A 13,662-nucleotide genomic window follows, 5' to 3' on the forward strand; every position below is an offset into this window, starting at 1 on the left:
TGCTGGTGTCATGACTTTCTATGGCTTTTTGCACCTCTCTTCCTTCATGTGTGCAATACTTTTTCCATGTGTCATTTCTCATTATTACACATATCTTAATTAATGGACATCTATGGTGTGATTTCTTTGCCTGTGTGCATTGGATGGGTTGTTACCGACATCTGGTGAGAATTTCATGTGAATAGCACCATTAGAAATATATTTACTCAGAAAATTGGTGACGTGGTCGATACTTATTTCACCCGCTGTATATCTGTAATGATTTATGCCTTATTCATCTGTAATTTTAACTTGTTACTGTAACTATGATAATTATATCAAAAAAGTTGTTTTTTTCTTGTCCATTTTTTTTTTACTGTAGAAGCCGAAACCGCTTTCACCAAGCAAAACCTTAATGCTTCAATTACCCAGAATGGTAATGACGTGGACTCTCAGCCTTCTGATGAAGTAATTGTCCGTAAACCTCGCAGAAGAGGAAAGTAGGTTGCTCTGCGATGTAGATGGGGAAATACTTAGTTATCTGAAAATATACTAAAGTGGGCTTTTAACACCTTCCTGATATGGCCACTTTCTGTTTATGCGCCTTCGGCCATGGCCCTGCTATCAGTATTTGGTCAGTATTCAGTCAGTATTTTTTCTCAGGAGTGGGAGCCAAAACCAGGTGAGGAACAATCAGAGAAAAGGTATAATAGAAACAAGTCACCAATTCTGCATTTATCACCCACTCCTGGTTTTTGCTCCCAGTCCTGAGAAAAAATACTGACCAAATACTGATCGTGGGGCCGTGGCCTTAGTTTTTCCTCCCCTTTTTCCAAGGGCTTATTTTTTGTGGCGAGTTGTACTTCTGAATATCATCATCCATTTTATCATGTGATGTATTGGAAAGAGGGGAAAAAAATCCAAGTTTGCCAATATTATGAAAAGAGCCCAATTCTGCAATGTTTTTTGAGTTTTGTTTTTACAGCAGTCATATGGTAAAAGGGACCTGACAATAATAAGTCTCCAGGTTGGTACAATTTCAGCAATGCCAAATCTGCATATTTTTTTTTGTTTGTTTTTAAATAGTGAAAAACATTTAGAAATTTGTAAAGAAAAAAAATGCTGGGTGTTTGAGGCCCGTAACATTCTTAGTTGATGTAACTGTATGAGGACTTGTTTGTTTCGCCTTGAGCCAACGTTTTTATTGATACCATTTTGGGGTAGATACGATATTTTGATCACCTCTCATTGCATTTTTTTTCAGGTGTTGTGGCGGCCAAAAAAAACCCGCAATATTGGCGTTTTGAGTTTTTTCTCATTATGGTCTTTAACAATCGGGTTAATTTTATATTTTGATATGAACTTTTTACGTGTTTACTTTTTTGTCTAATTTTTACATTTTTTTTTTTTTATTTTTAATGGGAAAAAGAAGGGAGACGGGTGATTCAAACTTTTATTTTTCAAGCTGCTTGCCTATTGTCCTGTGGCCCATCACAGCCTTTTGCTGGTCTACAATTGTGTCCCTGGTGTCCTTAGACAGCTCTTTTGTCTTTCCATAGTAGAGAGATTGGAGTGTGATTGAGTGTGTGGACTGGTGTCTTTTATACAGGTAACAAGTTCAAACAGGTGCAATTAATACAGGTAATGAGTGCAGAGTAGGAGGGCTTATTAAAGAAAAACTAACATGTCAGTGAGAGCCAGAATTCTTGCTGGTTGGCAGGTGATCAAGTATTATTTCATGCAAAAAATGCAATTTAATTATGTAAAAATCATACAATGTTATTTTCTGGTTTTTATTTTTAGATTCTGTTTCTCACAGGTGAAGTGTACCTACAATAAAAATTCTAGACCTCTCCATTCTTTGTAGGTGGGAAAACGTGCAAAATTGTCAGCGTATCAAATACCGTATTTTGCGGATTATAAGACGCACTGGATTATAAGACGCATCCCAAATTTTGGGGTGCAAAATAGGAAAAAAAAGTTTTTTTTTAAATAAAATGGTGCACCTTAGAATCCTTTTCACCTGGGGGGCAGATGTGGTGGAGCGGGGGTCACACATACCGGAGATTGGCAGCGAAGGCAGGAGCCGGGCGATGCTGCGGGACCAGTGGTGGTGGGGCGATGTTGCGGCCCCGTCCTCAGAAGCTGGCGATGAGTGAAGGAAAGGTTCTTGATCTTCGCATGCTCTGGCGGCCATTTTGTCGAAGCACAGCGCTATGTACGGGATAGGGAACCTTTCCTCCGCTCACCGCCGGCTTCTGAGGATGGGGCCCGCAGCATCGCCCCGCCACCATCGGGGCCCACAGCATTGCCCCCTACAGCCGCAGCCGCCACCAACCTCCGGGAGCCCAATCCGACGCCACACCCCCCAGGTAAAACCGTAAGTTCGCACTATAAGACGCACACCCTTTTTTCCCCCAAATTTGGGGGAAAAAAAGTGCATCTTATAATCCGCAAAATATGGTACTTATTTTCCCCACTCTACGCATGTATGAATAATCTTCCTGAGGGCTCGCTCACACCACTGTTTAAATTGGACAAATGCTATCCTATTTTATCAGATGGCACTCGGACCAATGTTATTCAATGGGGCAGTGCTTATGACTGATTTTTATTTTTTTCCACTGACAGAATCTGTCTCAAAAAAAAATCACAGCATCGGATGGAAGTGAGAAAAAAAAATCGGATGCCACATTATGGCATCCGATTTTTACGGATACATTACAATTCTGTAGCACGTAAGTTTATACCATGGTCGGGAAAGGGTTCTGCAAAATGACGTAAATTTACACCATGGCGATCATGCAAGCACAGGAGCTGTGCCCGCACGATCTCCGCATGGGGCTTGGCTTAAATTATAGCCAAGATTCGGCTGTCACTGCCAGGAGCGGTGCCCCCACCGCCCTAGGCCATTAACCCCCTATATGCCGTGATAGCGATCGCAGCGCTAAGAAGGTAGGGAGAGGGAGGGGGCTCCCTCTCCCTTCAGATCGTTTCCCCGCAATGTCATCGCAAGGCCCCAATTGTTGCCATGGCAAGCCAAGGTTGTCATGACGACTTCCGGGTCAGCCAGCTACTGCAAGCTAAGAGCATGGTCCAAGAGGCTTCTGTCAGTGCAGCAATGACAGGTATTATGCATTATATCATCGATCAGAGTAATGAGAGTTAAAGTCCCATAGAGGGACTGAGTAAAAAAGTATAAAACGAAAGTGAAAAAAATTGTAAAAATATTTAAAAAAAATAATAAAATAAACAAAAAAATGAAAAAATATTAAACGGTCTCTAAAAGATCGCAGTATGGCTTGGCTCACATTTATCTTGCGCTCTGCGATGAGTGCTTACACCGGGGTCTCCGTGTAAAATACGTGATTCAGACGGAACCTCGATGGAAGATTCCCTATAATGAGGCAGATGGGGACACTGTGGACTGTCTGGTTTTTGATCCAGCAGTGTCCGTCTTTTTAAGTGTACATAAAAGCGCGGTCAGCCACAGTTTTGTGCACCTCTGAAAAGAGGGACAACACTGAACATAGGCCAGACAGAGTCCATAGTAACTCTGCTGCCTCATGAAAGTGAATGGACCCGTCGGCGGTTTCATCTGAACCACGTCATTCAGAGATTTAGATGGAAACCCCAATTATAAGTGCTCAGGATATATGTGATCCAAAATATTATGTAAAATGATCCCAATAAAAGCGTCAACTCCTTTCACAAAAAAAGCAAGTCCTCACTCAGGTTTGTCATCTGTTAATGGAAATATAGGGGTATCCTCGTTACTGGTAGCACAAAGGCTCTGGAAAAGTGCTGTGGCTCCTAGACCCTAAAATAAATCCAGAAAAATTCTGGGCTCCCAAATTCAAATGCCCCCCTCCCTTCTGAGCGACAGTGTGCCTAAACCACATTTAGTGTCCACATGTTTTGTATTTCTGTAGCGATGAGAGCCACCTAATTTACGGGTACTTGTCTCCAGAAGCATGAGCTGTAAACAATGTATGAGAACTACAACGTACTGGTCACTGCAATGTACGGGCACTACAATGGCAGATTTGCAGTTTTCACTCAGTAACATTGACTGCTGCTTGTTTCTAGAAAACACGTATGGAGTCAAAATCGTCACTACATCTGTAGTTAAATTCCTAGAGGGGTGTAATTTCCAAAATGGGGTGACTTGAGAGGGGATTCTGCTCTACTGGCACTTAGGGGCTCTGTATATGGAGTCCGCGAACTATTCTATGATCATTTGTTCTCCAAGAGTCAAATATTGCTCCTTCCCTCCCAATTGTCGCCGTGTGTCTAAGCAGTAATATACAGCCACATCTGCGTTATTGTTGTGTTCATCAGAAATTGTGTGACAAATTTTGGTGCCATTTTTACTCATTTTCCCGTGTGAAATGTAAAATTTCAGGCTAAAACAAAATTTTAATGGAAAAAATGTGATTATTTTTTCTTCACTGCGCAATGGTATAAAATTCTGTGACACACCCGTGGTGTAAATATGATCACTGCACCCTTAGATGAATTAATTGAGGTGTAGTTTGTAAAATGGGGTCACTTATGGGGGTTTCATTCCACCAAAATCTGAACTCCAATATGGCGCTTCTTCCCTTCTGAGCTTTGCACTGTGCCTGAAAAGTATTTCCCGATTTTACATGTAGGGTGTTGGTGAACTCAGGAAAAAATGGACCTCGGTTTGTTGTGTAATTTCTGCTATTGACCCATATAAAATTAAAAAACTTGGGGGATAAAACAACATTTTACTGGCAAAAATGTAATTATTCTTTCTTCATCGTCCAATGGTATAAAATTTTGTGAGGCAAATGTGGTGTCAACAAAAGGAACCTGAAGACTCACCTCTTCCGACAAGCCTACAACCTGCAGTAACCATTATCCCTTTTGAAAATTAAAAACTTTGGGCCAAAGCAACAGTTCAGTGGAAAAAATGGTAATTTTCCATTTACTCAGTGTAATGTTATACAATTCTGTGAATCGCCTGAAGGTTAGTAGTGCTCACTACACCCGTAGATGAATTCCTCAAGAGATCTAGTTTCCAAAATGGGGTCTCTTGTGGGGGTTTCTGCTGTTTTGGCATGTCAGGATCTTTTCAAATGTGACATGGGGTCCGCAATCTATTCCATCCAAAATTGAGCTCCAGAATTCAGATGGCGCTCCTTCTCTTCCGAGCCCTGCTGTGTGCCCAAACAGTAGTTTTCCACAACATATAGCGTATCAATGTACTCAGGAGAAATCGCACAACAGATTCTACTGTCCATTTTCTCCTGTTACCCTTGTGAAAATGAAAAATTTGGGACAAAACTAACATTTTTGCGGGAAAAAAATATTTTTTCATTTTCACGGCTTAACGTTGTAAAATTCTGTGAAGCAACTGAGGGTTCAAGGTGCTCACCACACCTCTAGATGGGTTCCTTGAGGGGTGTAGATTCCAAAATTGGGTCACTTGTGAAGAGTTTCCACTGTTTAGGCGCATCAGGGGCTCTTCAAACACGACATGGTGTCCGCTATCGATACCAGCCCATTTTGCGTTCCAAAAGTCAAATGGCGCTCCTTCCCTTCTGAGCCCTGCCGGGTGCCCAAACAGTAGTTTTCCAACACATATGAGATATCGGCTAACTCAGGAGAGGTATACTGTTTATACTGTATACTAATTATACTGTCCATTTTCTTCTGTTACCCTTGTAAAAATACAAAATTTGGGGCTAAATCAACACTTTTGTGGGAGAAAGTAACATTTTCCTTTTTTCCTTCCATATTGCTTTAATTCCTGTGAAGCACCTGAAGGGTTAATAAACCTCTTGAATGTGGTTTTGAGCACTTTGAGGGTGCAGTTTTTACAGTGGTGTCACTTTGGGGTATTTTCTGGAAAATTGAGAAATTGCTGATCAACTTATAACCCTTCTAACTTCCTAGCAAAAAAAAAAAATGTTTGACAAATGATGCTGATGGAAAGTAGATATGTGGGAGATGTCATTTATTAACTATTTTGTGTGATACAATTATCTGGTTTTAGAGTATAAAAAATGAAAGTTCTAAAAATTGCACAATTTTCACCAAGTTTCTTATATTTTCACAAATAAATGCAAAAAATATCTGCCTAAATTTATCGCTAACATAAAGGACAATGTGACACAAAAAACCCAACCAATCTCCGAATCACTGGGATCCGTTGAAGCGTTCCAGAGTTCTTGCCACATAAAGTGACAGTGGTCAGAATTGTAAAATTTGGCCTGGTCAGAAAGGTGAAAACAGGCTCGGGGGTGAAGGGGTTAATAACTGAGTTAAAAAAAAATGGATTGCATACGGATGTGAGAAAAATTGTCCCACTTTTCTGGATGAAAATTTGATGTGTGATACTAGCCTGATATCAATTATTTTCTAACATTTTAAGTAAATGGGAGCCGAGGAGCATTACCTAACCATGACCCCTACATGGTGTACAGAGCCGTGTAATTTCAGCTTTCTACACTGTGTACTTTCAGCTGCTTTAGTGTGTTGGTTGCCCATCTATGATATTGATAGCCCATTCTGAGGATAGGTCATCAATATTGTAGGGCTCTACAAAACCCTGTGAACAAGAAAATAATTGAGTAATCTGTTTGCAATTTTTTCCATTAACATATCTTCTCTGTTAGGAAGACAAGGCCTGCAGAACATGGATTTCCTAATGATCTGGGTGTAGAAGAAGAAGACATCATTCCTGACGGACAGATAAAACTGGCAGAACAGCATCCTGCTTTCATTGTATCCTCCCTGACCAGCCAACCTGTGGGCAAATTATTTGTGGAGAAGAATAGTAAGTTTAAATATATGACTATACTTTCTCAAGAGAAGAGGAATTACAAAAATATTCCTAGATCATCTTCTGATATGTCACTGCGTGCTACCAGAAACTCGTCAGTAGGCTTCGTAGGCTCCATCCTCTTGTATTTGCCCAAACTGAAGCATCTGCAATCCTAAATAACCTTTCAGGCATTGCTGGATATTAAATCTTTAGGAATGCCTAATGCTAGTGTAAAGGCTCAGTCACACATCCGTTGTTTTGTTTTGCTGCACATGTTCTGTACTTTTTTTAATGGACAGAAAACGGACATATGTTTTCCAGTGTGTATATTCACATATCCGTTTTTCTGCAAATCAGTGGTCCTCAAAAAAAAAAAAAAACTATATTTTGATGCGATTTGCACTTCATGGATCAAGTAAATGGGTTTGTGAAAAAAAAGTACCGCTCATAGGTATTCTGTGTATCATCTGAGTGCTGTGTTTATCACAACTGACCATTAATGAGAGAAATTTTGAAAAACCCTAATTCCAGTGATGTGTCACTAACTAAGCTGCTTGCTGTAGTTTTGATAAAATCACTTTTATCTGTTGTGGAACTGACAGTCTTCTGAATACTGAGCGCTGTATAACCCTGCCCACATCACTGACACATCACTGATTGGCAGCTTTATGTGTACACTGTGCATAGGCAGAAAGCTGGTAATCAGCGGTGGAGGCGGATTACACACATCAGGCTGACAAGATGGCACAAGACACCCTAGTCCTATAGTGATAATCTCCTGCTGATAAAACACTGATTTTATCAAAACTACAACTAGTATCGCTGTGAGTGACACATCGTTGCAATCAGGGTCTCTTAATGCTCTCAGATTAAATAGCAAAAACCTGCTAACAGATTCTCTTAACGTTTATGGATTAAGTCACACTGTGAAAATACTAAAGGTCTAATAAAGATGTATTTTCTTATTGATTTAAATTTATATTTTCTGGTTTAATACAATTCTGGCTCTTTGCAGGGTTACACTTGAGGCTTGCAGCCTCATGCTAACCATCATCACTTTTATCCCCTTCAAGAAATCTGCCATATCTGTACAGCAGATGTCAGGTGCACTTATATAAAGAGGGCTCAGGAGCTGAGCCTGCTCCATATAGACAAGTGCCGGGTGTGTTATTCAGCTGGCACCAACCTCAAATATCAGATCTGACTGCTGCTGTTTAATCACCTAGATACCACTGTCAATCACTGACAGCAGCACTGAAGTGATTAGATCCTGTGGGCGTGTGTTTTTACACAGAGATCACCCAACCAGAGCAATGGAGGGGTTCTGATAGGTTAACGTGGCAAGCAAGGGGCCTGCTGGAAGACACCTGTTTGGTACTCCTGTGAAGTTCAGCCTGTGGCTAGGCTTCATAGGAGATTAATAAATTGATAATAAACTGCAATATTAAAGTGTATTGTACAAGTGCTAAAACAATTACAGGTTGAAAGAGGTTGTCCACTACTCATACATTGATTCCCTATACATAGGATAGGGCATCAATGTCTGATCGGCCGGGGTCAGACACCCAGCCCCCTGCCAATCAGCTGTTATCGGTACTGGCGGCAGCCAGAAGTACTTACTTGAGGAGCTGGCCATCTAGTTGTAGTGACCGCCGCAGGGTACTGCGCATCCGCCTCCAGTTCAATGAGAGGTGGATGTGCAGTACCCCGTGGCGGCCACTACAACTAGACGGCCAAACTCAGCAAGTGAGTACTTCCGGCCAGCGGCCGCTGCTGCTAGCACTGATAGCAGCTGATCGGCAGGGGTGCCGGGTGGCGGACCCCAGCCAATCAGACATTGATGCCCTATCCTATGTATAAGTAGTTGACAACTTCTTGAAGTAATAAAAGGCAACTACAAAAAATTTGAAAAATAGTTATTAATGGAAAAAAAACACCAAAAAGTTCAAATCACCTCCATTTTCCCAATATGAACAAAATAACCTCTGTGTCTATAAAAAGTGTTGATTTTTCAAATTCTAAAGTTATTTAACCCCAATTTAACATCGTAAATAAGAAGAAATGAAATGCCAATATTCCTGTGTTTCAGTCATCTTACTTCCCCAAAAAACATGAAATAAAAAGCAAAGAAAATGGTGCATCACCCAAAAAAACAAGCGCTCACTTGGCTTCATTGACAGAAAAATAAAGAAGTTATGTTTTTTTTTCCAAGCAATAAAGTATATATAAAAAAACGACATAAATGTGGTAGTACTGCCATCATATTGAAAAGTTTCTATTTTTTTTAATGTTTCAAACATCTTCCTGTACTGTCATTTGTTTTACATTGCAGGGAAATTTCAGGCTGCAGATCGTTCTGGTATCATCAAAACCACAGAACATGTGGATGATTTCCTGGACATGAAACCTACGTGGGGTAGTATGGACGTATCGCTCACTGTGCATCGCAGCTTTAGGTACACGCCAGCTTGTATAGATCTAGGAGATCCTCCAGTTGCACAGCCATTTACTTTCCAATGCTCTCTTTTCAGGATGATTGGGCTGTTCTGCAGTGGATTCCTATCGGGATACACCGTGTGGAACATTGTGGTTATATATCTTCTTTCTGGCAGCCAGCTGACGTCTCTTCCTCAGCTGCTTGAGATTTACAAAGGCTTGGCATATCCTTCCCAGTGCTTTTTGTATTTCCTGTTGGCTGTCAGCACAGTTTCTGCATTTGACAGGTATTTGTGAATAGATCATTTCCGGTTACTGTCGCTTACTTTTATTTCACAGTTTTCTTTTACCTACTGCAAATACTTCAGCAATTTTCCTTGTTACTAGGATTGACCTGGCCAGCGTGTCAAATGCAGTCCGTGGTCTGGTTACATTGGACCCATCTGCTTTAGCCTCATTCTGTAAGTACAAAGCTCTATAGTAATAGTTTAGTATAGTGCATCCCTAAGAAAATAACTGCTATGAGTTATTTGTTCTCGGCCACAGTGATCACTCCTGAGTAAAGCTTTAGATCTTACTCATAATACCTCTCATCCTAGTGTTTTAGGTATACAGCTCATATCTAGACCTATGTGTCTCCATGATACACTGTAAACAGTGTAGTATTTTCCTGCAGTCATACTCTCTCGCTAGGTTCTTTAGAATTGGCACATATGAGCAACCTTTTCAAGTAGTTTTCTATATCGTCTTGGGCTTAGAGGGATCATTTCTCCTCGTGGAGAGCATCAAGTTGGCGTAAGGAGACTTAAAGGCCATGCTATGTTCCTCTAGGAGTTTAAATATGCAAATGGAATTTCAGAGAGGAAGAACTCTAGCGCCACCTATTGGATGTAACAATCCTAAAAATCAACATTGACTTTTTAATAATGCCCCTGACACCCCCTATCCAAGGCCTCTCGCCTAGCAAAATCAGATCTCTTGCTTTGCACTGATGAGGGGCAAATACCCCAAAACATGTGTCTGCAATTGGAGCTTCTGGTTTGGCTTCATATCCTATGTCATGTGGCAAGGCTCGTTGACTTTTATGATGGCTACTCCCAATAGGAGGTTCAAGAGTTAAAGTCCTCTTCCTCTCTGTAGAAGCTATTTGCATATCTGTATCATCTTTATACTGGTAATGTATAAATCAAGAACTTTCTACCAGAATAATAGACCAGTCATATATGCAGTAAGTTAAGTGATTGTTCTTGTGGTTTTACCTAAAAATAAAAACTTCTGTTTTCAGTGTATTTTGTGGCTCTTTTTCTTGCACTGAGTCAGCAAATGACAAGTGACAGAATAAACTTCTACACACCGCCAACGCAGAATGGCAGCTTGTGGTAAGATCTTCATTTCAAAGATGACGTAAACTTTAAAAATGATGTAACAACCATGAACTAAAGTCACATATGGATATACAGTGAATATAAAAAAAATCCACACACCCCTGTTAAAATGGCAGGTTTTTTTGTCATGGAAAAAAAATCATACCAAAAAGAATCACTTCAGAACTTTTTCTCCCTTAAACGTCACCCATAATCTGTACAATTCAGTTGAAAAATAAACTTTCTGACTCTGCATATTTTTGCTGTGTCAAAAACGCAGCGTCTTACAATCCCAGCAAAGTGGATGGGATTTATAGAACTCTCCTGCCCACTGTGCTTCTTTTCTAATACAGCGTAAACTGACCTGCGGTTCTTGTTTCAAATCCGCAGCATGTCAATTTCTCTTGTACGTACGCTGAATTTTCTGTGTGGAATTTCCCCATAGACTTACATTACGTGCAGAAATTCTGCAAGTAAAAAACGCACATGCGATTTAAGTGCTTTACTGTGGTGGAAACGCATAAAAATGTATGTAATCCACATCTAAGAATGTCAATAAAGTTATCAAAGCCAAATACCAGGAAGTTTAAAAAATAAAGAAGCTTGATTTAAAGCATGACACACCAAAGAGACAAAAAATGCAGCGTCAAAAATGCGATCAAACCGCACACAAAAACGCAAGTAGCCTAATTTGAATAATAGGTGCATAAATTCCTGCTTTGACTAATAGCAGGATAAACTCCTCAGTATGTACGTAATTATAACCAGCTAAGAGGGCCCTTTTAAGATATAACTTTTAATAGTAACCATATTAACCCCTTTCTGACATGAGACGTATCCATACGTTCCTGTGGCCATGGGACGTGTGGATACACCTCTGCGATTTTGCGGTCACAGAGGCTTTGTGGGCGCGAACGCTGAAGGGTGTCAGCTTATTCTGACAGCTGACACCCGGCACTAAGTGCCAGGAGCGGAGCCCCCACTGCTCCCGGCTCTTTAACCCGCTGAATGCTGCTGCATTTAGCGTGCAGGCAGAGGGAAGAAAGCCCCTTTGCCTTTGCCTTTGGATCAGAAACCCCGCGACGTCATCGCTGAGTACCGATCGTCGTGGTGACCCGATGTCGTCCGGGTCACCAGAACTAGAAAAGTTGCCAGATCGTGTGCAGTGCATGATGTGGCAACTTTCTGTCAGTGCAGAACTGACAGATTGTATAGTGTAGGAATGTTGCTGCATCCCTATACTATACAAGCGATCAGCCTGGAATTAGTGAAAGTCCCATAGTTGGACAAAGTGTAAGTGAAAAAATATTTTTAAAAAAATCACAAAATCATAATAAAAATAGATTGTACCCATAAATAAATATTTTAATGAAAAAAATATAAAATAAAAAATACACATATTTGGTATCGCCACATCCAGAATGACTTAACCTATAAAACTGTCCCCACTTGTTAACCCCTTCAGTGAACACCGTAAAAAAAAAAAAAAAACTAGGCAAAAAACGATGCTTTATCATGCTACCACCAAACAAAAAGTGGAATAAAACGCGATCAGAAAGGCGAATGTGAATAAAAATAGAACCGCTGAAAACGTCATCTTGTCCCACAAAAAACAAGCCACCATACCACTCCATCAACGGAAAAATAAAAAAGTTACCGCTCTCAGAATAAAGCGATGCAAAAATAATAATTTTTTTCTCTAAAATATTTTTTGTGTAAAAGCGGCAAAACACAAAACGCTATAAATGTGGTACCACTGTAAACGTACTGGCCTGAAGAACAAAGCTGCCTTATCAATTTTACTACACGCGGAATGACATAAAAAACAAACAAAAAACAATTCCTGAATTGCTGTTTTTGTTCATTCTGCCTCCCAAAAATCGGAATAGAAAGCGATCAAAAAATGTCACGTGCCCGAAAATGGTACCAATAAAACATCAACTCGTCCTGCAAAAAACAAGTCCTCACATAACTCTGTCGGCCAAAATATGGAAAAATGATAGTTCTCAAAATATGGCGATGCAAAAACTAGTTTTTGCAATGAAAAGTGTATTTTAGTGTGGTACAGCTGTCAATCATAAAAACCCGATATAAATCTGGTATCGCTGTAATCACACCGACCCGAAGAATAAAGTAATCTCATCACTTATACCGCAAGATGAATGGCGTAAAAAATAAAACCAATTCTTCACCTGCGGCTGATTTGTTCATTCTGCCTCCCAAAGATCACAGTAAGGCTCAGGTCACATTCATTCTGCGCTTACGTTGGGGTTTTTGTGTAAATCTCTGAAATATGTGATTCAGACAGAACCCCTGGCGGAATATTCCTTATAATGACACAGATGGAGGCAGTGTGGACGTCATCTGGTCTATGATCTGTCGGCGTCCGTCTTTTTATTAGGCGTGCATAAAAGTGCCATCGCCAACAGTTTTGCTCACTTCTCAAAAGGACAACACTGAACAGATTCCAGACGGAGTCCAGAGTAACTCTGCTGCCTTATTATAGTGAATGGACCTGTTGGGGATTTCATCTGAATCACATCACTCAGAGATTTAGATGGAAACCCCGATATAAGTGGTCAGCGTAGAGCGCAGGAAAAACGTGATCCAAACTGTTCCCAACAAAAGCTTCAACTCCAATCCACAAAAAAAAGCAAGCCCCCACTCAGGTCCGTCATCTGTTATTGGAAATATAGGGGGCTTCCACATTACTGGTAGCACAAAGGCTCTGGAAAAGCGCCATGGCTCATCTCCCCCCTAAAGAGATTGAGCAAATTCTCTCTTCTGAGCCCCAGTGTGCCTAAACTGCAGTTAGCGTCCACATGTTTGGCATTTCTGTAGCGATGAGAGCCCGCCTAATTTACAGGTGCGTGTCTCCAGAAGCACGAGCTGGGCACAAGGTACTGGTCACTACAATGGCAGTTTGCAATTTTCACTCAGCAACATCCGCTGCTGCTTGATTTTGGAAGACACCCATGGAGCCAAAATCGTCACTACAGCTGTAGATAATTTCCATAATGGGGTCACTTGAGGGGGGATTCTGCTATTCTAGCACTTAGGGGCTCTGTATATGGAGTCTGCATACTG

General features: G+C 40.7%; 1 protein-coding gene across 1 annotated transcript in view; it reads left to right on the plus strand.

Moving 5' to 3' along the window:
* Positions 1 to 13,662, plus strand: part of TMEM237 (transmembrane protein 237) — a 42,137-nt gene that overhangs the window by 11,564 nt on the left and 16,911 nt on the right. The window contains exons 4-10 of the mRNA XM_073646105.1: positions 362 to 479; positions 6,627 to 6,887; positions 7,791 to 7,879; positions 9,108 to 9,231; positions 9,307 to 9,498; positions 9,551 to 9,672; positions 10,497 to 10,590. Coding sequence (XP_073502206.1) covers positions 362 to 479; positions 6,627 to 6,887; positions 7,791 to 7,879; positions 9,108 to 9,231; positions 9,307 to 9,498; positions 9,551 to 9,672; positions 10,497 to 10,590 — 1,000 coding nt within the window. The remainder of the gene's footprint in view (positions 1 to 361; positions 480 to 6,626; positions 6,888 to 7,790; positions 7,880 to 9,107; positions 9,232 to 9,306; positions 9,499 to 9,550; positions 9,673 to 10,496; positions 10,591 to 13,662) is intronic.

This window comes from Phyllobates terribilis, unplaced genomic scaffold, assembly GCF_046119375.1.
Source record: "Phyllobates terribilis strain yellow unplaced genomic scaffold, ASM4611937v1 Scaffold_9__5_contigs__length_417890890, whole genome shotgun sequence".
NCBI lineage: Eukaryota > Metazoa > Chordata > Amphibia > Anura > Dendrobatidae > Phyllobates > Phyllobates terribilis.